The following is a 24,033-nucleotide window of genomic DNA, read 5'->3' as shown; positions in this document are numbered from 1 at the left end:
CGAGCTCAAGGTCTATTGCAAGTTTTTTTAAATCTAACACGAACTCTTTTACATTGTATGAAACCTTCTAGTTGAGTGTGAAGCCGAGGATCAGGTGTACAATTCATTTGGACGTACTTGTTTGGGTTTGGAATATGGTGTTCCGGTGGATAACAAACCTGGATGCCACTGCAAGGATGGTCTTTACTGGAATGAATACAAAAAGAAGTGCGTCCAGAAGGACCAATGTGGATGCATCCACGAAAATGAATATTACGAAAAAGGCGAACCTTCACCATTGGAATGTTCAACGTAAGTACTAGTACGTCAAAGGTAGGATGTAGGTGGTGGGGAAAAAGGAGTAAGGGAGAGTCTAGCTTGTTATTTTCAAGGGGTCTTATTGCGCTTCACCATGTTCTGAATCATTCTAGTGACGAATATAGCAAACTGTTTAAATGGAATAAAATATAAGTAGCGTAACTATTGTGAAATTTGAGTTAAAAGCCTAAGAAAGAACACATTCCAAGGTGATTCTTTTAATCATAACGACTAATCTTGTCTTTTCCTAAAGCAAATGTTCTGGCGCACGAACATGGATTCCTCAGCCTGGTGTTGATCCACTACCTGAATACGAATGCGCTGCGTTCGGTCAGGAGCATTACCGAACATTTGACGGCAGATGGATCAGATTTAGTAGCCTCGAACTCTGCGAATACCAACTCATGCTGATAAAGGGCACCAAAAATACGGTCAGCGTTGCAAACGAGCCATGCGTGGACTCACTAGAGCTGCAAATGTGTAAGAAAGTAGTGATTGAAACAGGAGAAGGATCAATCGAACTCTTTCAGAGGACTATAAAAATCGAAACCGAAGACTCGTCTACACAATATGTACCTGGGACCTACCCTGAACCATGCACCAGAAGTGTGTTAGACAATGCAGAGATTTTCAGCATGGGATTATTTATCATCGTGCGGGTGTTCAACCCGAACGAGCCTTTCAAACCCTTGTTTGAGGTTTGTCAAAATTGTTGTAACTTTATTTTCCTGATTAATCACATTTTGCAGAGTTCTCCTTTTAAGCTTTATGTGGAGCAGTACTCAGAGGTTTTAATAATAGCCAGTTTCTGCAGGTCATAAGGACTATCATTGCAGTTGGTTTAGATTTATTTGTTTTTATTTCGAGATGTTTTGGCCGTTTCATCGTAACAGCCGCCTTCTTCTATCCTCGGCAGTCAATCATGATTGAAATTCAGAATTCCTGTTTGGTAAAAACTTGAGAACTGGGATTGAAAATTGAAGGTTGAGGCTGACAAACCCTAACCAATCATCAGCTAGTTATTCGAAAAGATATGATAAGCTATGGAATGAGAAAATTATGTAGAATTTGAGCATCGTTTTGTTCAACTGCATGAAGGTCTAATATTACCGTTACATCACAACTTTGAATTTGTTTATTCTCCGTCTCTTACTACAGGTGAAATTCGACAAAGGTAACCGAGTCTACATTACCCCCAATTCCAAGTTTAAAAATCAAGATAAACTCGTTGGAATTTGCGGTAACTTTAACGGAAAGGATGGGGATGACGTTATGTTACGGAATTACGAACCCGCGAAGACCCCTAAAGAATTTGGTGATAGTTGGAGGAGTAGCGCTGACCCTGTATGCGAAAATAGTGTAAGCACCGATTATTGGCAAGTGTGTGTAAATAACACTGACCGATTGAGTTGGGCAGTAAAAGGTGAGCTGAAAGGGTATTTTATAAAGGAAACTTAACCAGTGTTCACCAGTGTCGTAGTATCTCTAAATTGCTCTAGCTCTCATCTCTGGTGTCCCATGGATCAGGGAGTTGTTTATTACTATGATACAGCCACGATTTTCGAAAGAACAATGACGGCAATGGCAACATAGGTTAATCGAAAAGTTGGAAACATTGGAAAATATGAAGTAACTCAGAAAGTTTTATATTTATAAATTTCCAAGTTTCCTTAGAGATGTTTACAGAGATGCTCAAAAACAAGTATATAATATCGTAAAAGCAAAACCGAAGTAATCACTACGGGCAATAAATAAGGGAAAATACCCTAAAGAGCCAAACAAAACTCGCCTTATTTTCACAACTGCTCAAGTAGTGTTCATTACTGCGAAGATCGCTTTCATATTCACGTCTTTATCCACAGTTCAAATATATGACTTTCATACATTCACTCTCGTTTAGTAATAACAAAGCGAACTGCCCAAAGTGCAGGAAAACGCGTGCATGTGATTGGTTGAGAAAGTAGTGCAAAGTTTCTGGACGAATTTTAGAGTGGAGTAAAGCAATGCAGTATTACTTTCGACACTCAATTGAAAACTGGTCTTTTTTCTTTGACTATGACTACCCTTTATATCAAAGTTTTTATTACATGTAGTAATCAAAACTATAACAAAATTCTCGAACGTTATTGGTTATCACCAGCCCGATTTGAGCACTCGTAGGTCAGTGTACGCGCCATGCTTATAATTGGACAGTGTTATAGGACAGTGAGCGCGTCCTGCTTGTAATTGGACAGTGTAACAGGGCAGTTAAAGGGACAATTGAAATGTCATACTTGTGTAAGCGTAACGTGCGCGCGCTGTTGTCTCGCATTTCCCCAGTTAGCTGTTGTTGTTGTTTTTTTCTGAAAACGTATACCCCGTTTCTAGTTTCTTTCTCAAATTTTGTCACAGTTTTCATTCATCGGTAACAAGACTTCTTGTCGTCCAATTCTAACTGTAACCATACTCGTGATTAACAAATCGGACTCCCGCTTAGCGGTCGTCCGATTTTGTTAATCACTGGTATGATTACAGACCGAATTGGACTCCTCTGTCCAATTACCATTATAAATACAAAATTAATCCTTGGTCTGTCTCACTTTTCTATGCAGGATGTGGAATGCTCATGTCGGACAAGAACTTTTCCGCCTGTCACGCGGTTGTTCCACCACAGGCATATTATGACGCCTGTATTCACGAAACATGTTTGTGCAACAAAGGAGGCGACTGTGCATGCTACTGTGCGGCTATTGCCACTTATGTGAGAGCTTGTAATCAGCATGGAATCTCAATCACGTGGCGTCGAGAAGGATTTTGTGGTAAGTGCTGGATAGAGTGACATTTAAAGATAATACTGCTATATGATGTTTCTATCCAATCAACTCGCCTCGTTAGAAAACAAAGAAAGATTATTAAACTCCTGAAATAGATTTTTTCTCTCCGTTATATTTAAAAATCTGAATGAAGTTATGACACTGGTCGTGTCTTAAGGTTCCAAGAGAAAATTGAGATTTATCTTTTTTTATTGTGTTCCTACAAAATCCGACCGTGCACGTAGTCATTTCAAACACCCCCTAGCTATCACCAAGCTCAATGAAGAGCTACACTCGAATCGTTTCATCAGACTTGAAGAGAGGGCACAATGAAAACAGAAGGACGGATTACCAAAGCAGCGACAATTTGTGAACGCAGTGCTTTGTTTTCTGACATTTGAATTGAGTGGCGGGGTCCGCGTGTTTACTTTTTTAAAGCCAGATATAGATATCAAATGGTCTACTCCCTCTTTTCAAAGTTAGCCTGGGGACATTTTAGCTTGGATGCGTCAACGTTGTCATTTATAAGTCTATGCCATTCTGGAATAGACAGGCTGTCATGTCTTGATGTCAGTCCGAAAAGGGTATGCAGCATTGCAACTCTTACCTCCACTATTAGTTTAAATCATTGATTTTAAGAGCTATTGACAGTGTCCTTCGTTCATTAGAGTACCATTTGATGGAATGACCAAAATCAATGAAATTCCAACCTTCTAGGATAATGATGAATGAAAAATGAAATGAAGCATTCTACCTGAAGTGTAAGGAAACATTATGGGATGAGATTTCAGTAGTGGACACTGATTTCACGAGGTGTCTCTTCTTGTCTACTGTTTCAGGTCGAATTGGAATTTAGAATGTTCAAAACGTTGGTGAATAGGTCGCAATTGGTTCAGCCTCACCTCTAATCAACGTAGCAATTAGGGTAAATGTACTAAACCAATAAGGTGGCAAAAATAGGCAAAATAGGTGCAATCTTGGATTACTTTCAACAATTAATTAAAAATTTCTCTAACAATCAGCATAAATTTGGTCCATATTTTAACAGAGCTTCCTTGTTGCCGACCCTGTGCAAACAGTGGTGGATATGAAGCAAACATTACCATTCCTTCTGCTTGCGAAATAAATGACGAATGTCCTGTAGCGAACGAAAGATGCTGTCGTGGAACAAGAGTTGAGGGTTGTTCATGTCCTAATGGGACATACTTCAATGGAAAGAAATGCGTTGAGCAGAAGGGTGATTGCGACCGGCCTTGTACGTCCACCAGTAGTTCATCTATGTCAAGTACAAGGTTGGTATAGAACCATGTAAGGTACATTACTATATGGGAAGGTAGCCCGGAAGTAAATGATTCTTATTGGCTCAGTTTTTTGCCATATGGACTGTTTCCATGCAAACGGTCATGGGCCTTTTATTTTTTGTTCGCGAAAACCAGAAACTAAACAAGTTGACTTCGACTGTCATATAGTAAACTACTTATTAAAATTGCTACAGCCGTATGTAGAAATATTGCCCTAGGTAGTTTTTGTGCGGTCCTCACTGCGCTCGGTCCGTATTGCCATGACCTTGGACAATCCTCTCGCTCGGTAAGAAAAGGGTTATTATACAATATGAGATGTTGAAACCTATTTGCATCGAGCAGATCACTACATTTTCAAAGAATAGATAAGCTTGGTAATGGAGAAAAACGCCAAAATGTTTAATAAAAGCTGCAAGGAGCTGGCTTGGTTAGGGATTGATAAGATTAACTTAAGGCTGTAATCTTCAACTTCACAATCATCGTGCAAGACGGCAAAGATTTTAAACAAAAAAAAACTGTTTTGACTGTTACATTGTTACTTACAAATTTTCTAGAGGTTGCACCACTTCATTTTCCGATCAATTTTAGTTTGTGACTCCACCTTCTTCACCAATGTTCACTTTATAAATAACCTTGGGTTTGTATATTTAGCAGCTGAAAACTGATTTAGGAAACTGCGACAAATATACCAAATGAGCGTTTGATACATATATAAAAAACCATCGAAATACATATGGACAATAAAATCTAGATATCAAATACAAACATATCATATAAATATTTAATATTATATGATTTTTAGAATTAGAAAAAGCTTTAAAAATTAAGATGAGTTAATACAGAAGCGGAGCAGCAGAAGTACATACCCTCTATGCCCTCGGCCCATTATACAGTACTATGTTACCTTCTTTGAGAACTCCAATCAGATGGTTTTTCTCTATCTTTTTTAAAGCGTATCTACGTCGAGTTCAATTTCCACTTCGTCATCAATATCATTAAGGTAATAAAGTTTGCTGCTTTTCAAAATGTATTTCTTTGACTGATACATGTGAAAATAATTTTAGTTAGAGGCGAGACTTAATTTTTAAGGTTATATTAATATTCCAATATTCTAATTTCTTTTTTATAATCAACCAACCTGTCTTCATCAACCATGAAATTCTTCCGATAAGTTTTGTTTTCTTTTTCTTTTAAACAGTTCAATCTCCACTTCGTCTTCAATATCATCAAGGTAATATAATGTGTACACCTAAGGAAACTGGCGAATGCCTATTTCAAATGTCTATCTTTGAATTTTTTACACGGTTGCGTTCTGCAAGGGCGACCAATCCACCATCAGTAAATTTTTCCATTTCAGATTAAGAGATATTTTAAAATAATTTTCTCATTTAAAGCTCGCGCTGAAAATCTTTCATTTCAGTGTGTCCACTTCAAGTTCGATTTCGACATCTTCATCAGCATCCTCATCCTCGTCTTTATCAACTTCTTCAAGGTAATACTATTTTTTTACAATTTTATTTATTTATATTTATTTACGCTTCAGCTACACACATTTCATGTACTTTAAAAAAATCATAAACTTGTAAGAAATGGAGGATTACAGGAAATAAGGGAAAAGTTTATGGTTACCAAAAAAGCGAAAGCTGTCGATTTGGCCATTACCATTACTACAGTAAAATTACAAAGAATTCTAGAATAGAATATAATCACTTAAATTTAGCTAGAAAGAGTATAAAAATAGTGAAATATAGCATAAACTTATTTAAACATTTTGATACTCATATCTGGCAACAAAGGATAATCTGCATATACTATATTTAAATAGATTGAAAGGCATGCATTTGGTCTGAAACGGAATCACTCCTCAAATTTTTGATTCCAGTTTGATTCCAGCATCAGAATTATATACCTCGACATCTCTAATTTAACCACTCCTTTTTATTTCAAGGCTTCGTGAAGCTTTCCAATGATAATGTTATATCTATGAAAAAAAAAAAAAAAAGGAGACAAGATTGACTCATGATCATATTTTAAAGTTGGTAAATGACAGAAACTCCAAAAACAACAACAACAAAAAAACTACAATTTTATAAGCGACTCACATCTGAGAAGTCTTGTTTGGTTCTTGCTGCGTCGACTTCACCGTCGGTAACGACTTCATCAAGTGTTTCAACACCAGCTGCAACAGGGTAGAAGAATCTCTAATCCAAAATTATACTATGTCCCAAACTGGAAAATGCTCACTTTACTTTGCTTGGATTAGAGCGTAATATCGAACATTTTAAACAGCGTTAATAACGTAAATTGGCCATTGTAAAGAGCTTCAAAGCTGACGTTCCGAACGTTAGCCCTTCGCTATTCGCTCTGACGAAGGGCTAAAGTTCGAAACTATTTTCGGTGGCCAATTTAGGTTATAAACTCAGTTTATAACACCAAATTACCCTGTTATATTTTCACACAGCAGCAGTACAGTTTCTTCAGAAACTTACCCTCTCATTTTAAAACAGCCTTTGAAGGAATCCGATGCTCACAATGGGTTTGTTTACTTTTAGTGCATCAACTTCAAGTTCTGTTTCCACGTCCTCTTCAGTGTCAACGTCTTCAAGGTACGTGTAACGGTAAATGTATATACTCAGTCCAAATTAAGTTACACCAGTTGTCGTTGAGTTCATCGACATCGTCGTCAGTATCGACTGTGAGACATTTCCTCATCATTACAAAACAACGATAGCAAAAATAAAAGGTAAGGTTCCCAAAGATATATACACGCTCTTAAATATCTCAATAACCTTTGGTAAACACTTAAAGAAATAGAATAGAAAAGGTCAAAATTCGTGTTATGGTGTATTATCCTACTTCAATCGCTGGAAGCTCTTTCATAGACAAGGTTGTTTTCAAGTGCCTTATGGATGTAGGGCACAAAGGAATCAGAACTATATTTACTTACATGGCTAAAGAAGAGAAGGAAATACGTGAATATGCTAGAGGCAGTATACTTCTCTGTTATGTTTGTTAGCTACCTCCTAAATAATCTTAATAAGTTTATTACTTTATTTTGTTTATTATACGTTCCAGCAGCCCACAAAGCTCTACATACTCCACATCATCACTTTCCACCAGTGCGTCTTCTACAACTGTCTCCACCTCACTGTCATCAGGAAGTACAAGGTAGAAACAATTTAAAACTCCTTCACTTTAAGTGAGCAGTGATCGTATATTTTTGTTATTGATAAAAATTACGAAATGGACACCATTATTTGTGTAAACCCTAAGGCTTATTTCTTCCATAGAACATTACAGTTTAACACATCTGTAAAACTGGAATTTGACACTGATGTACATTGCTGATATTGATGATTCTAAGGAGAGAATAAATCACTATTTTTTTCTTTAGCATTTCTTCGTCAAGCCTATCGTCATCAAGGTATGATGAATTTTTTTCCTTATGGGTATCTTTTTCCCAACTGCGCATAACTACACCATTGTATTAGTAGTTTAGTCACTATGGTTTTCAAATACCAATTCTGATTAGGAAAGATTTTGAATTTTAAAATGTACATTATCATGAGTGATGGAAAAACTGACGAGGTGACAATCGATATTTCAGTGTCTCCTCATCATCACCGTCGTCATCAAGTACTTCAATATCGTCATCAGTGTCGACATCTTCGAGTTTATCAACCTCGTCATCAGTGTCGACATCTTCGAGTGTATCAACCTCGTCGTCAGTGTCGACATCTTCGAGTGTATCAACCTCGTCGTCAGTGTCGACATCTTCGAGTTTATCAACCTCGTCGTCAGTGTCGACATCTTCGAGTGTATCAACCTCGTCGTCAGTGTCGACATCTTCGAGTGTATCAACCTCGTCGTCAGTGTCGACATCTTCGAGTGTATCAACCTCGTCGTCAGTGTCGACATCTTCGAGTGTATCAACCTCGTCGTCAGTGTCGACATCTTCGAGTGTATCAACCTCGTCAAGGTAATATGGGCATACTTTGACATCAATGCTTCAATGCAATTTAGCTATTAAACACTTCTGTGCTTGTATGTTTTCCGACTGATTTTGTTGCTTTCGCAGTTCGATTTGATTTTTTTGTTCACATCTAAAGGGCCTAAAGAACTTTTGCATAGTAGCGTTTTATCAGATATCAAAGTTCGGATAGTTTTTGGAACTAATAAGAGAATAAAAAAATGCACAAAATTTACGTGAGTAATGATTTTTCCTTTTATAGTGTATCCACCTCAAGTTCTCTCTCTACCCAGAAATCTCAGACAGAATCAAAGGTGTCAACGAGGTTTCCCTCAACGTACACTTTTTCGAAATCCTCCGAAACAGTTTTCTCATTGTATTCCAGGTGAGTTCACAAAGCACCTTCTATTCTCACTCAACTCCAATCACAACACGAAAATCATACATTGGAGTCTTTAGTTTATTGTGATTAACGATTGTAAATAATAAGCTTTCATTTTTTTGATTGACTAATTTTTTGAATGATAGTTACGTTCGCAGAAAAAAAAGGGTTTTTCTCTTCAAGGCTGTCATCTTTTTGACAAATATTTAGTAACGAAGATGCATAACTGTTGAAATAATTCCACAAATAATAAAAAAAATTCGAGTGATTGCATGTTGGACATTCTTTTCAATGTTTACGTATAACTGACTCATGTTTGTATACACGGCTTCTAGCCGTTTTAGTTTTATTTGGAACAAGAAACAATAAAAAGTAAATGTCGTGCACCAGTTTGCAGGTGCCGGATCCACATACTTTATCTAAATCTGTGCGTTTAACCCGGATCTCAAGGTTTTTTAACATCCGACTTGAATGTCGCAGAAACTTGAAAAACTATTGCAACAATATAGCGGACTGTTCGAAAAACATCCTGGACTAGATGAACCTTTACAAAAATGGCAATGGTCATAAATCTAACTCTATTTAACTATTTGACTTTATTCCATCGTATTGATGGAAATAGCTTTTCTTTAAACATTTTTACTCAAGGTAACCTGGATGATAATGGAATTCCTAAGAAATATACAGTTACATGAACATCAACTACGCATAGCCAGATTTTTAAGGCCAGGAAGCCTTACAGTTGCAGAAATAACTTTTTCCTTTTATCCCTTTACTAAACACTGACCGTCTGTAATGAAATACAAAAAAAGAAAGCATCGATTGGAAATCAAATTTTACAGCAATTGGCAAAGCATGTAAAGAAAAAAATACGACAATTTGATTTTAAGTTACAGCATAGACTAAATGTCACCGAGAAGACTTATGCACACATGGTCAAAGCGAGGGAAAAAGGTTTTATATCACAATTTGTCAGTCACTATTCTCCACATTTTCTAGGTATTTCACTACAATCAAGAATTTTTTCCGGAAGCTGTTAATCGGTTTATTGTAAAATATGCATGCATTTTATCTTTATCGCACTTCGGAAAATTATTTGGAACAACTACAAAAACCAATTACTATGAGTGTTTATTATAGGCAAAATATTGACGCGTTTATTTTATTAATTGACGGAAAATGAAAAATTAAGAATCGTCTTAAGAAAAAAGTAAATATTAGTGGAAAAGCTTCTGACCTTATGCATGATATGCCTTATGCATGCATTCCACAACAATGCGAATTTATATTTTTGTACTATATTATGTTATATTGTTTCTTTCACAATTGTAACGTTTTTATTTTACCTTAATTATTTTTGCAAGTAATATTAACGATATTACATTTGTTCTGTTAGATGGAATAAACTGTAATAAAAAAATAAAATAAATAGATATCTCATCCATCAAAACGATTTTTTATTTGGTCGCCAGTTCTTCGGGAATCTCAACAAGCACTTCAACATCGTCATCGGTGTCGACATCATCTAGTGCTTCAACTTCGTCGTCACTTTCTTCCTCGAGCTTTTCAACATCGTCATCAGTATCAACATCATCTAGTGCTTCAACTTCGTCGTCACTTTCTTCCTCGAGCTTTTCAACATCTTCATCAGTATCCACATCATCAAGTGCTTCAACTTCGTCGTCACTTTCTTCCTCAAGCGCTTCATCATCGTCGTCAGTGTCGACATCATCTAGTGCTTCAACTTCGTCGTCACTTTCTTCCTCGAGCTTTTCAACATCTTCATCAGTATCCACATCATCAAGTGCTTCAACTTCATCGTCACTTTCTTCCTCGAGCGCTTCCACTTCGTCGTCCCTTTCTTCCTCGAGCTTTTCAACATCGTCATCAGCGTCAACATCATCAAGTGCTTCAACTTCGTCGTCACTTTCCTCCTCAAGCTTTTCGACATCGTCATCAGTGTCGACATCATCAAGTGCTTCAACTTCGTCGTCACTATCTTCCTCAAGTGCTTCTACCTCGTCGTCAGTGTCGACATCATCTAGTGCTTCAACTTCGTCGTCACTTTCCTCCTCAAGCTCTTCAACATCGTCATCACTGTCGACATCATCAAGTGCTTCAACTTCGTCGTCACTTTCTTCCTCAAGCTTTTCAACGTCGTCGTCAGTGTCGACATCATCAAGTGTTTCAACCTCGTCGTCAGTGTCAACGTCATCGAGTGTTTCAACATCTTCGTCAATATCAACGTCATCAAGTATCTCAACATCATCATCGGCATCAACTTCATCCAGTGCTTCGACATCTTCATCAGCGTCAACGTCGTCGAGTGTGTCCACGCCAACCACAATAAGGTACGGTCTGAATATATCAATTATTGTCTTTGAGTTATGCTTTTCTTTACTTAAACGTTGTGAAATTCAGTATGGTCGTAGGAGATTAGATGAAATTGGTCTGCATACGGAAATAAAATAGTAGATCTCATGCCTCATTCGTTTCACAAGAGTTGCAAATACGGAGGTACATACAGCCAACTTGCTTCATGATAGAAATGGCTATCATCTACAACCTAGTAATGATTGAATATTACCCCTAAACATTTATAATGAATTTCCAATATCTTTGTCTAATTATATTTGTAGTGAGACTTATACATCATCCTCGAGTGTGTCAACCTCCTCAAGGTAAGTAGTATGCTGAGAGTAAAATGTATTTTCAGTGTTTTGATCATAAAGTCGCTAGATAAATAATAGTTATACTTGAACAAAATAACCTGTTGATTGATAATTTACTGGTCATAGATCAAAGCCATACTTCATATGCCTTTAGCGCAATCGAATCTTTTAATTTTCTTTAAGTGTGTCAACATCAAGTTCAGCATCAACGTCATCAAGTGTGTCGACCTCGTCAAGGTAAGAAATGACAATTGTTTCCATCGCCTTTTTTCATATCTACATAGATTGGTTTGTCGCTTTATCTATATTTGGTTAAGTACATTGCTTTGAACACTTTCTATCATTTAATGTAACGCTTATACACTGCTAAGATGTAGCCATTTACATCATTGTTTTCAGCGCGTCAACGTCTAGTTCTTTGTCATCATCGGCGTCAACGTCCTCGAGTATTTCAACACCAACCACGACCAGGTATTGATTAAATTTTTTAGACGGAGATTTTTTTTGTTTAAAACCTCCAGAGAGGTCAACATTTCTTTTAAAAGAGTTATTATATCCTAGCAAATGCATTCATCCCTCTGTAAATCATGTTTCATCGTACTTCAGTATTTCTACATCAAATTCTTGGTCCAAATTGTCGTTGATATCTAGTTGAAAACTAAAAATTCATTTCAGTCGTTCAAGAAAAAAATTTTTCAATAGAGACTATCATCGAGTCGTTGATGTGATTATATATGAGATGTCGGGAAGGTGGCTGTTTTATGTAACAGTAGTTGATCTCTCCTTAGTGTCTCTACATCAAGTTCTGTGTCGACGTCATCAAGCATTTCCACATCATCGTCTGCGTCAACATCATCAAGTGCTTCAACCTCGTCGTCATTGTCGACATCATCAAGTGTTTCAACTTCATCGTCATTGTCAACATCATCAAGTGCTTCAACATCGTCGTCATTGTCGACATCATCAAGTACTTCATCATCGTCGTCAGTGTCGACATCATCAAGTGTTTCGACATCTTCGTCAATATCAACGTCATCAAGTATCTCAACATCATCATCGGCATCAACTTCATCCAGTGCTTCGACATCTTCATCAGCGTCAACGTCGTCGAGTGTGTCCACGCCAACCATAATAAGGTACGGTCTGAATATATCAATTATTGTCTTTGAGTTATGCTTTTCTTTACTTAAACGTTGTGAAATTCAGTATGGTCGTAGGAGATTAGATGAAATTGGTCTGCATACGGAAATAAAATAGTAGATCTCATGCCTCATTCGTTTCACAAGAGTTGCAAATACGTAGGTACATACAGCCAACTTGCTTCATGATAGAAATGGCTATCATCTACAACCTAGTAATGATTGAATATTACCCCTAAACATTTATAATGAATTTCCAATATCTTTGTATAATTATATTTGTAGTGAGACTTATACATCATCCTCGAGTGTGTCAACCTCCTCAAGGTAAGTAGTATGTTGAGAGTAAAATGTATTTTCAGTGTTTTGATCATAAAGTCGCTAGATAAATAATAGTTATACTTGAACAACATAACCTGTTGATTGATAATTTACTGGTCATAGATCAAAGCCATACTTCATATGCCTTTAGCGCAATCGAATCTTTTAATTTTCTTTAAGCGTGTCAACATCAAGTTCAGCATCGACATCATCAAGTGTGTCGACGTCGTCAAGGTAAGAAATGACGATTGTTTTCCATTGCTTTTTAATATATACATAGATTGGTTAGTGGCTTTATCTATGTTTCGTTAAGTACATCCCTTTGAACTCTTCCTATCGTTTTATGTTATGTTTATACACTGCTAAAAGATAGTCATATATATCATTGTTTTCAGCGCGTCAACGTCTAGTTCTTTGTCATCATCGGCGTCAACGTCCTCGAGTATTTCAACACCAACCACGACCAGGTATAGATTAAATTTTTTAGACGGGGAGACTTTTTGTTTAAAAACCTCCAGAGATGTCAACATTTCTGTTACAGGAATATATATATCCTAGCCAATGCATTCATCCCTCTGTAAATTATGTTACATCGTACTTTAGTTTTTCTACATCAAAATTCTTGATCCAAATTGTCGATGATATCTAGTTTAAAACTAAAAAATTCATTTCAGTCTTTCAAGAAAAAAATGTTTCAATAGAGACTATCATCGAGTCGTTGATGTGATTATATATTAGATATCAGGAACGTGGCTGTTTTATGTAACAGTAGTTGATCTCTCCTTAGTGTCTCTACATCAAGTTCTGTGTCGACGTCATCAAGCATTTCCACATCATCGTCTGCGTCAACATCATCAAGTGCTTCAACCTCGTCGTCATTGTCGACATCATCAAGTGTTTCAACTTCATCGTCATTGTCAACATCATCAAGTGCTTCAACATCGTCGTCATTGTCGACATCATCAAGTACTTCATCATCGTCGTCAGTGTCGACATCATCAAGTGTTTCGACATCTTCGTCAATATCAACGTCATCAAGTATCTCAACATCATCATCGGCATCAACTTCATCCAGTGCTTCGACATCTTCATCAGCGTCAACGTCGTCGAGTGTGTCCACGCCAACCATAATAAGGTACGGTCTGAATATACCAATTATTGTCTTTGAGTTATGCTTTTCTTTACTTAAACGTTGTGAAATTCAGTATGGTCGTAGGAGATTAGATGAAATTGGTCTGCATACGGAAATAAAATAGTAGATCTCATGCCTCATTCGTTTCACAAGAGTTGCAAATACGTAGGTACATACAGCCAACTTGCTTCATGATAGAAATGGCTATCATCTACAACCTAGTAATGATTGAATATGACCCCTAAACATTTATAATGAATTTCCAATATCTTTGTATAATTATATTTGTAGTGAGACTTATACATCATCCTCGAGTGTGTCAACCTCCTCAAGGTAAGTAGTATGTTGAGAGTAAAATGTATTTTCAGTGTTTTGATCATAAAGTCGCTAGATAAATAATAGTTATACTTGAACAACATAACCTGTTGATTGATAATTTACTGGTCATAGATCAAAGCCATACTTCATATGCCTTCAGCGCAATCGAATCTTTTAATTTTCTTTAAGCGTGTCAACATCAAGTTCAGCATCGACATCATCAAGTGTGTCGACGTCGTCAAGGTAAGAAATGACGATTGTTTTCCATTGCTTTTTAATATATACATAGATTGGTTAGTGGCTTTATCTATGTTTCGTTAAGTACATCCCTTTGAACTCTTCCTATCGTTTTATGTTATGTTTATACACTGCTAAAAGATAATCATATATATCATTGTTTTCAGCGCGTCAACGTCTAGTTCTTTGTCATCATCGGCGTCAACGTCCTCGAGTATTTCAACACCAACCACGACCAGGTATAGATTAAATTTTTTAGACGGGGAGACTTTTTGTTTAAAAACCTCCAGAGATGTCAACATTTCTGTTACAGGAATATATATATCCTAGTCAATACATTCATCCCTCTGTAAATTATGTTACATCGTACTTTAGTTTTTCTACATCAAATTCTTGATCCAAATTGTCGATGATATCTAGTTGAAAACTAAAAAATTCATTTCAGTCGTTCAAGAAAAAAAATTTTCAATAGAGACTATCATCGAGTCGTTGATGTGATTATATATTAGATGTCAGGAAGGTGGCTGTTTTATGTAACAGTAGTTGATCTCTCCTTAGTGTCTCTACATCAAGTTCTGTGTCGACGTCATCAAGCATTTCCACATCATCGTCTGCGTCAACATCATCAAGTGCTTCAACCTCGTCGTCATTGTCGACATCATCAAGTGTTTCAACATCATCGTCATTGTCAACATCATCAAGTGCTTCAACATCGTCGTCATTGTCGACATCATCAAGTACTTCATCATCGTCGTCAGTGTCGACATCATCAAGTGTTTCGACATCTTCGTCAATATCAACGTCATCAAGTATCTCAACATCATCATCGGCATCAACTTCATCCAGTGCTTCGACATCTTCATCAGCGTCAACGTCGTCGAGTGTGTCAACGCCAACCACAATAAGGTACGGTCTGAATATACCAATTATTGTCTTTGAGTTATGCTTTTCTTTACTTAAACGTTGTGAAATTCAGTATGGTCGTAGGAGATTAGATGAAATTGGTCTGCATACGGAAATAAAATAGTAGATTTCATGCCTCATTTGTTTCACAAGAGTTGCAAATACGTAGGTACATACAGCCAACTTGCTTCATGATAGAAATGGCTATCATCTACAACCTAGTAATGATTGAATATGACCCCTAAACATTTATAATGAATTTCCAATATCTTTGTATAATTATATTTGTAGTGAGACTTATACATCATCCTCGAGTGTGTCAACCTCCTCAAGGTAAGTAGTATGTTGAGAGTAAATTGTATTTTCAGTGTTTTGATCATAAAGTCGTTAGATAAACAATAGTTATACTTGAACAACATAACCTGTTGATTGATAATTTACTGGTCATAGATCAAAGCCATACTTCATATGCCTTTAGCGCAATCGAATCTTTTAATTTTCTTTAAGCGTGTCAACATCAAGTTCAGCATCGACATCATCAAGTGTGTCGACCTCGTCAAGGTAAGAAATGATGATTGTTTTCCATTGCTTTTTAATATATACATAGATTGGTTAGTGGCTTTATCTATGTTTCGTTAAGTACATCCCTTTGAACTCTTCCTATCGTTTTATGTTATGTTTATACACTGCTAAAAGATAGTCATATATATCATTGTTTTCAGCGCATCAACGTCTAGTTCTTTGTCATCATCGGCGTCAACGTCCTCGAGTATTTCAACACCAACCACGACCAGGTATAGATTGAATTTTTTAGACGGGGAGACTTTTTGTTTAAAAACCTCCAGAGATGTCAACATTTCTGTTACAGGAATATATATATCCTAGTCAATACATTCATCCCTCTGTAAATTATGTTACATCGTACTTTAGTTTTTCTACATCAAATTCTTGATCCAAATTGTCGATGATATCTAGTTGAAAACTAAAAAATTCATTTCAGTCGTTCAAGAAAAAAAATTTTCAATAGAGACTATCATCGAGTCGTTGATGTGATTATATATTAGATGTCAGGAACGTGGCTGTTTTATGTACCAGTAGTTGATCTCTCCTTAGTGTCTCTACATCAAGTTCTGTGTCGACGTCATCAAGCATTTCCACATCATCGTCTGCGTCAACATCATCAAGTGCTTCAACCTCGTCGTCATTGTCGACATCATCAAGTGTTTCAACATCATCGTCATTGTCAACATCATCAAGTGCTTCAACATCGTCGTCATTGTCGACATCATCAAGTACTTCATCATCGTCGTCAGTGTCGACATCATCAAGTGTTTCGACATCTTCGTCAATATCAACGTCATCAAGTATCTCAACATCATCATCGGCATCAACTTCATCCAGTGCTTCGACATCTTCATCAGCGTCAACGTCGTCGAGTGTGTCCACGCCAACCACAATAAGGTACGGTCTGAATATACCAATTATTGTCTTTGAGTTATGCTTTTCTTTACTTAAACGTTGTGAAATTCAGTATGGTCGTAGGAGATTAGATGAAATTGGTCTGCATACGGAAATAAAATAGTAGATTTCATGCCTCATTCGTTTCACAAGAGTTGCAAATACGGAGGTACATACAGCCAACTTGCTTCATGATAGAAATGGCTATCATCTACAACCTAGTAATGATTGAATATTACCCCTAAACATTTATAATGAATTTCCAATATCTTTGTCTAATTATATTTGTAGTGAGACTTATACATCATCCTCGAGTGTGTCAACCTCCTCAAGGTAAGTAGTATGTTGAGAGTAAAATGTATTTTCAGTGTTTTGATCATAAAGTCGCTAGATAAACAATAGTTATACTTGAACAACATAACCTGTTGATTGATAATTTACTGGTCATAGATCAAAGCCATACTTCATATGCCTTTAGCGCAATCGAATCTTTTAATTTTCTTTAAGCGTGTCAACATCAAGTTCAGCATCGACATCATCAAGTGTGTCGACGTCGTCAAGGTAAGAAATGACGATTGTTTTCCATTGCTTTTTAATATATACATAGATTGGTTAGTGGCTTTATCTATGTTTCGTTAAGTACATCCCTTTGAACTCTTCCTATCGTTTTATGTTATGTTTATACACTGCTAAAAGATAGTCATATATATCATTGTTTTCAGCGCGTCAACGTCTAGTTCTTTGTCATCATCGGCGTCAACGTCCTCGAGTATTTCAACACCAACCACGACCAGGTATAGATTAAATTTTTTAGACGGGGAGACTTTTTGTTTAAAAACCTCCAGAGATGTCAACATTTCTGTTACAGGAATATATATATCCTAGCCAATGCATTCATCCTTCTGTAAATTATGTTACATCGTACTTTAGTTTTTCTACATCAAATTCTTGATCCAAATTGTCGATGATATCTAGTTGAAAACTAAAAAATTCATTTCAGTCGTTCAAGAAAAAAAATTTTCAATAGAGACTATCATCGAGTCGTTGATGTGATTATATATTAGATGTCAGGAACGTGGCTGTTTTATGTAACAGTAGTTGATCTCTCCTTAGTGTCTCTACATCAAGTTCTGTGTCGACGTCATCAAGCATTTCCACATCATCGTCTGCGTCAACATCATCAAGTGCTTCAACCTCGTCGTCATTGTCGACATCATCAAGTGTTTCAACATCATCGTCATTGTCAACATCATCAAGTGCTTCAACATCGTCGTCATTGTCGACATCATCAAGTACTTCATCATCGTCGTCAGTGTCGACATCATCAAGTGTTTCGACATCTTCGTCAATATCAACGTCATCAAGTATCTCAACATCATCATCGGCATCAACTTCATCCAGTGCTTCGACATCTTCATCAGCGTCAACGTCGTCGAGTGTGTCCACGCCAACCACAATAAGGTACGGTCTGAATATACCAATTATTGTCTTTGAGTTATGCTTTTCTTTACTTAAACGTTGTGAAATTCAGTATGGTCGTAGGAGATTAGATGAAATTGGTCTGCATACGGAAATAAAATAGTAGATCTCATGCCTCATTCGTTTCACAAGAGTTGCAAATACGTAGGTACATACAGCCAACTTGCTTTATGATAGAAATGGCTATCATCTACAACCTAGTAATGATTGAATATGACCCCTAAACAATTATAATGAATTTCCAATATCTTTGTATAATTATATTTGTAGTGAGACTTATACATCATCCTCGAGTGTGTCAACCTCCTCAAGGTAAGTAGTATGTTGAGAGTAAAATGTATTTTCAGTGTTTTGATCATAAAGTCGCTAGATAAACAATAGTTATACTTGAACAAAATAACCTGTTGATTGATAATTTACTGGTCATAGATCAAAGCCATACTTCATGTGCCTTTAGAGCAATCGAATCTTTTAATTTTCTTTAAGCGTGTCAACATCAAGTTCAGCATCGACATTATCAAGTGTGTCGACGTCGTCAAGGTAAGAAATGACGATTGTTTTCCATTGCTTTTTAATATATAAATAGATTGGTTTGTCGCTTTATCTATATTTCGTTAAGTACATCCCTTTGAACTCTTCCTATCGTTTTATGTTATGTTTATACACTGCTAAAATATAGTCATTTACATCATTGTTTTCAGCGTGTCAACGTCCAGTTCTTTGTCATCATCGGCGTCAACGTCCTCGAGTATTTCAACACCAACCACGACCAGGTATATGTAAAATCTTTTAGACGGGGAGACCTTTTGTTTAAAAACCTCCAGAGATGTCAACATTTCTTTCACTGAAAAACATATCCTAACCAATGTATTTATCTCTCTGTTAATCAAGTTTTATTGTACGTTAGTATTTCTACATCAAATTCTTGGCCCAAATTGTTATCGATATCAAGTTGAAAACTAAAAATTCATTACAGTAGTTAAAAAAAAAATTTTCAATAGAAACTATTGTCGAGTTGTTGATGTGATTATGTATCAGATGTCAGGAGAGATGCTGTTTTCTGTAACAGTAATTGATCTCTCCATAGTGTCTCTACATCAAGTTCTGTGTCGACGTCATCAAGCATTTCGACATCATCGTCTGTGTCAACATCATCAAGTGCTTCAACCTCGTCATCAGTGTCGACATCGTCAAGTGCTTCAACATCGTCGTCTGCATCAACATCATCAAGTGCTTCAACATCGTCGTCAGCATCAACATCATCAATTGCTTCATCATCGTCGTCAGTGTCGACATCATCAAGCGCTTCAACTTCCTCTTCGGTATCGACATCATCTAGTGCTTCAACCTCGTCATCAGTGTCGACATCGTCAAGTGCTTCAACATCGTCATCAATTTCCACGTCATCGAGCATTTCGACATCATCATCGGCATCAACATCAAAATCTTCAAGTGCATCAACGTCTTCGTCAGTGTCCACATCATCTTCTGTTTCGACGCCAACTACAACCAGGTATTTACTGAATAGTTCCATAATTTGAGACACTTCCCAACAGCTTTGACTGAAAAGTACATGGCCCATTATTACTGAGTTGATACCATATCAACTTCTAAACTATGGGACTTTGATAAGGTTTTAGTCGTGTTACTTAGATACAGGTTAATGTGAGTTATTTATCTCCTCTTTTCCTTTCAATGAAGTGTGTCTACTTCAAGTTCATCAAGTGTATCAACTTCCTCAAGGTATTAAGAATTTGTGTACACGTGACTGTGCATCAGTCACAGCTTTAGATGGTCCTCTTTTCAACTACTAGTTCAGTGGTGTTCTCAGCTGCGAGGAGCTCTTTAATTTGATTCTTCACATTGCAAATATATGAATTTCATATATCTAAAATCATTATTCATCACTTGGATGGTTTATTTGGACCCAATATATTGATCAGCTCCCAGTTGGCTCGTTCGCTCAATTGATAGAGCGCTGCACCGGTATCGCAGAGGTCATGGGTTCAAATCCTGTACGGGCCTGAATTTTTTTCAGGTCCTATTCTCTACTACTAGTTCAGTAGTGTTCTTAGCTGTGAGGAGCTCTTAAAGTTGATATTTCAAGGGCATTATGAACACAATCCTTTGTTTGCCTTTCCGACGCTTAAAATCCTAATTTTTTTCAGTGTGTCAACATCAAGTTCTGCGTCATCTTCGTCAAGTGTGTCAACCTCATCAAGGTAACGAAGAACATTGTGGTTTTGTATTATTTAATTCAGTGCAAATTTAATCAGGGTCCATCGTTCTTATTATCAGTCGTTTCAACACCAACTTGATCATTCCATTCATATTCATTGCAATGCTTATCATAATTAAATGGTGAGAATATCTTTTTTTTGCCGATGTCATCGAGTGTTTAAACACCATATACGACCAGGTACGAATGACATTTTATTTTAGGGGTAATTTTTTTTCGGCCTTGACTTAGTCATTACGAAATCGATATATTGACTTTTGTCCTTTGTTTTCTCTGAAAGTTTTTTTTTTGTTGGTTTTCAGTTTCTCTACAACAAGTTCCGTATCCACATCATCGTCAATTTCAACATCATCTAGTGCATCTACTTCTTCAAGGTTAGTTTTGGATTTTTTTATGTTATATCGCAGAAATGCATTTAATGCAACACACAATCTTTTTAAATTTTCATTTTTTAAAGAATACATATGGTTTATTTAAAACCGTTTTGATTTTCAACACAATGAACAAAGTAAATATTTGTTAATCTCTACTTGCGTTATCGTTGAGTTAGCTATTGGTTACAGTTATTTTTGCTGCTAATCAGTCACATTTTGGCCTCTCAAACAAGAGTCTCAGTATATTTATTCTATGTTTTCTTATTCGATAGATTTTAAATCAACTAATTATTATTTTCTGAAACATCGTAAAACATATTTCAGTGTCTCTACATCAAGTTCTGCGTCAACGTCATCAAGTGCCTCATCTTCGTCATCCATATCGACATCATCAAGTATTTCAACATCGTCGTCAATTTCTACATCATCAAGTATTTCAACGTCATCGTCCGCATTAACATCATCAAGCGCTTCAACATCATCGTCAGTGTCAACATCATCATCTGTTTCGACACCAACTACGACGAGGTACTGACTGAATTTATCTAGTTTGGATACAAAATGTAATAGCACAGCGATCCACACGTTCAAACAGTTACTGAACAGACATTTAATCTCTATCAAGTGCCTCGAAGGTACAAACGAAACTGAATACATAATGAGTCTAGCAGCACGTGCAAATGAAATTCAACACAGGGCGTGAAAATTACAATATTATAACACAAAAGATGCGCCCATTTTGTCGGGGTTCAAGAGAGTTGAAAGATATATTATTCCACCATTGTGCACAATGTTGGCTTTCGGACTACCTGGTTTTTTAGCACACACATTTTAAAATCAAAAAAAATTTCCTTTTGCAACAGTGGTTAACAAAGTACTTAAAAATACCACTGCTCTTCATTCTTGCTTTCAATAGACCGGACTACCACCGAGAGGGCAACCTTCCCTCGTTTAGAACTTTTAAGCAAAAGTTAATTGAGATTCATATATTTTCAATTTTCTATTTCCTCATTAGTGCGTCTACTTCAAGTTCTTCAAGCGTGTCAACTTCCTCAAGGTATTAAAAAAATTCTTCAATTCACAGATAAGGTTAATAAATTAGAATAAACCAGATCATAACTGCAAAGGCAACAAATAGAAAATTTCGCTCCAGTTTTTAATTCTACTGAATCTTGCAACTTTCTCTTAGTGTGTCAACAACAAGTTCAGCATCAACATCGTCGAGTGTGTCAACCTCGTCAAGGTAAAGAGGAACCTAGCTTTAAATTTATTTTCAAACTTATCCAAAATGGCCACTTATTTTATCGAAAGCTGGTTAAGTACATTGTTTTGAAAAAAGAGTTTGTTTCTTATCTTTTAATTGTTTACACTGGTACCATAACATCGTAAGAGTGAACATTCTCTTTCATCAATTCTGTCATTTTTAGTGTGTCAACATCTAGTTCTGTTTCAACATCGTCCTCCGTGTCAACAAGCGCCTCAACATCATCATCAGTGTCGACATCATCGAGCGCCTCAACCTCATCATCAGCATCGACATCGTCAAGTGCCTCAACTTCGTCGTCAGTATCGACATCATCAAGTATTTCAACATCGTCGTCAATTTCGACGTCATCGAGCATTTCGACATCGTCATCGGCATCAACATCATCAAGCGCTTCGACATCATCGTCAGTGTCGACTTCGTCATCTGTTTCCACGCCAACTACAACGAGGTATTTACCGCATAGATTCAGTTAAGACCTTTTTATTTGTCATAATTTGAACCAAAATTCTCACAATTTGAAGTTGAAATCTTAATGCTTCATTATAATTAAGCTGATAACACACCCACTTTTAAACCAGGTTGTAAGCCTTACTAGTATTACATATGAATGTATTCATATTTCAAATTTTATTGTAATCGACATATGTAAAGAGTATAGAATTATAGATTCCATTGTAAATAGATTTTAGCACTTGAAATAGAGATATACCATTCATTATTCATCACGGTTGCAAGCCCCTCTAGTCTATATTAAAATACGTGCCTCATCATAATCGCTGGTAAAAATACCATGGTTTGTTAGGCAAAATTTATGAGACCTCTTTCATGTGACATTTTATAGCTTAGTGTGAAGAGATGGCTGATTTTTTTTGTGTTTCAGTGTGTCTACTTCAAGTTCATCAAGTGTGTCCACCTCCTCAAGGTATGAAGAATTTTTATAAGAATTTTTTGCATCACACCCTTATCTAATTATAGACAAAAAAGACTGAACTGAAAAACTCTTTTATCTCCCTTTTTGACGCTTGAAATCTTTTAATTCTCTTCTAGTGCGTCGACGTCAAGCTCTGCGTCAACCTCTTCAAGTGTGTCAACCTCATCAAGGTAACGAAAAGGATGTAATGTAGCTAAGACACTTGTTACATCTCTAGTGCACTCCTTTATTCACCTTGAAGATACAAAGAAAACTAAACGAAATGAATTAGAGCAAATTGAAGCGAAGTAAATCAAATTAAAGCAGTTGCTACAAACAGATCAATTAAAAGTTCTTTAGATTCAGAAATCAAGATTTATCAAAAGAGAAAATAAAGACAAAAGACAGCAAATAAGGTCACTTGTGGTGAGATCAGGAACAATGAAAACTATCAAAACAATCGAATGATTTGAAAGATTGATTTTAATGAATAAAATCAACAGTAGGGAATATCCACCAAACGTATGAACAAATTTATGCAGGAAAAAGTAAAATAATGTCGATGTCAATCATGCGTGCTAAACAAAAGGGCTAAAAGGAGATTTGACAAAGGGAAAAAAGGGCGAATGTTTAATATGATGCGCTACACGAATTTTTTGCGGGAAGAACATCATTGTTTTGAATTAGATTTTTATGTAAACTGTAAATGATCGTTGTTTTAATAGTTTTTGAAGGGCTCCTTTGAGTATTGCCTCTTGTTTTCAATGGCTTGGTATTTTTTAGTAAATGTGCAAATTTGAGACATTGAATACCGTTCAGTGGCGTTTTAAGACGTAGTATGG

The 24,033-nt window shown here is 36.4% G+C and overlaps 1 protein-coding gene across 1 annotated transcript in view; it reads left to right on the top strand.

Annotated features, from left to right (window-relative positions):
- Positions 1-24,033, top strand: part of LOC131798321 (pneumococcal serine-rich repeat protein-like) — a 45,028-nt gene that overhangs the window by 14,234 nt on the left and 6,761 nt on the right. The window contains exons 13-58 of the mRNA XM_066159940.1: positions 72-291; positions 551-995; positions 1,456-1,720; positions 2,889-3,095; positions 4,138-4,381; positions 5,343-5,390; positions 5,589-5,621; positions 5,811-5,882; positions 6,943-6,996; positions 7,466-7,558; positions 7,785-7,814; positions 7,998-8,369; positions 8,623-8,745; positions 10,215-11,093; positions 11,382-11,423; positions 11,598-11,651; positions 11,814-11,885; positions 12,203-12,550; positions 12,839-12,880; positions 13,055-13,108; positions 13,270-13,341; positions 13,659-14,009; positions 14,298-14,339; positions 14,514-14,567; positions 14,729-14,800; positions 15,117-15,467; positions 15,756-15,797; positions 15,972-16,025; positions 16,187-16,258; positions 16,578-16,925; positions 17,214-17,255; positions 17,430-17,483; positions 17,645-17,716; positions 18,036-18,383; positions 18,672-18,713; positions 18,888-18,941; positions 19,103-19,174; positions 19,489-19,914; positions 20,570-20,623; positions 20,943-21,014; positions 21,339-21,542; positions 22,030-22,071; positions 22,204-22,257; positions 22,442-22,729; positions 23,162-23,203; positions 23,329-23,382. Of these exons, the coding sequence (XP_066016037.1) occupies positions 72-291; positions 551-995; positions 1,456-1,720; positions 2,889-3,095; positions 4,138-4,381; positions 5,343-5,390; positions 5,589-5,621; positions 5,811-5,882; positions 6,943-6,996; positions 7,466-7,558; positions 7,785-7,814; positions 7,998-8,369; positions 8,623-8,745; positions 10,215-11,093; positions 11,382-11,423; positions 11,598-11,651; positions 11,814-11,885; positions 12,203-12,550; positions 12,839-12,880; positions 13,055-13,108; positions 13,270-13,341; positions 13,659-14,009; positions 14,298-14,339; positions 14,514-14,567; positions 14,729-14,800; positions 15,117-15,467; positions 15,756-15,797; positions 15,972-16,025; positions 16,187-16,258; positions 16,578-16,925; positions 17,214-17,255; positions 17,430-17,483; positions 17,645-17,716; positions 18,036-18,383; positions 18,672-18,713; positions 18,888-18,941; positions 19,103-19,174; positions 19,489-19,914; positions 20,570-20,623; positions 20,943-21,014; positions 21,339-21,542; positions 22,030-22,071; positions 22,204-22,257; positions 22,442-22,729; positions 23,162-23,203; positions 23,329-23,382 (7,075 nt within the window). The remainder of the gene's footprint in view (positions 1-71; positions 292-550; positions 996-1,455; positions 1,721-2,888; positions 3,096-4,137; positions 4,382-5,342; positions 5,391-5,588; positions 5,622-5,810; positions 5,883-6,942; positions 6,997-7,465; positions 7,559-7,784; positions 7,815-7,997; positions 8,370-8,622; positions 8,746-10,214; positions 11,094-11,381; positions 11,424-11,597; positions 11,652-11,813; positions 11,886-12,202; positions 12,551-12,838; positions 12,881-13,054; positions 13,109-13,269; positions 13,342-13,658; positions 14,010-14,297; positions 14,340-14,513; positions 14,568-14,728; positions 14,801-15,116; positions 15,468-15,755; positions 15,798-15,971; positions 16,026-16,186; positions 16,259-16,577; positions 16,926-17,213; positions 17,256-17,429; positions 17,484-17,644; positions 17,717-18,035; positions 18,384-18,671; positions 18,714-18,887; positions 18,942-19,102; positions 19,175-19,488; positions 19,915-20,569; positions 20,624-20,942; positions 21,015-21,338; positions 21,543-22,029; positions 22,072-22,203; positions 22,258-22,441; positions 22,730-23,161; positions 23,204-23,328; positions 23,383-24,033) is intronic.

The sequence above is a fragment of the Pocillopora verrucosa genome, chromosome 13 (assembly GCF_036669915.1).
Source record: "Pocillopora verrucosa isolate sample1 chromosome 13, ASM3666991v2, whole genome shotgun sequence".
Lineage (NCBI taxonomy): Eukaryota > Metazoa > Cnidaria > Anthozoa > Scleractinia > Pocilloporidae > Pocillopora > Pocillopora verrucosa.
The sequence above is the reverse complement of the archived record's forward strand: the minus strand, read 5'-3'. Positions and strand labels throughout refer to the sequence as shown.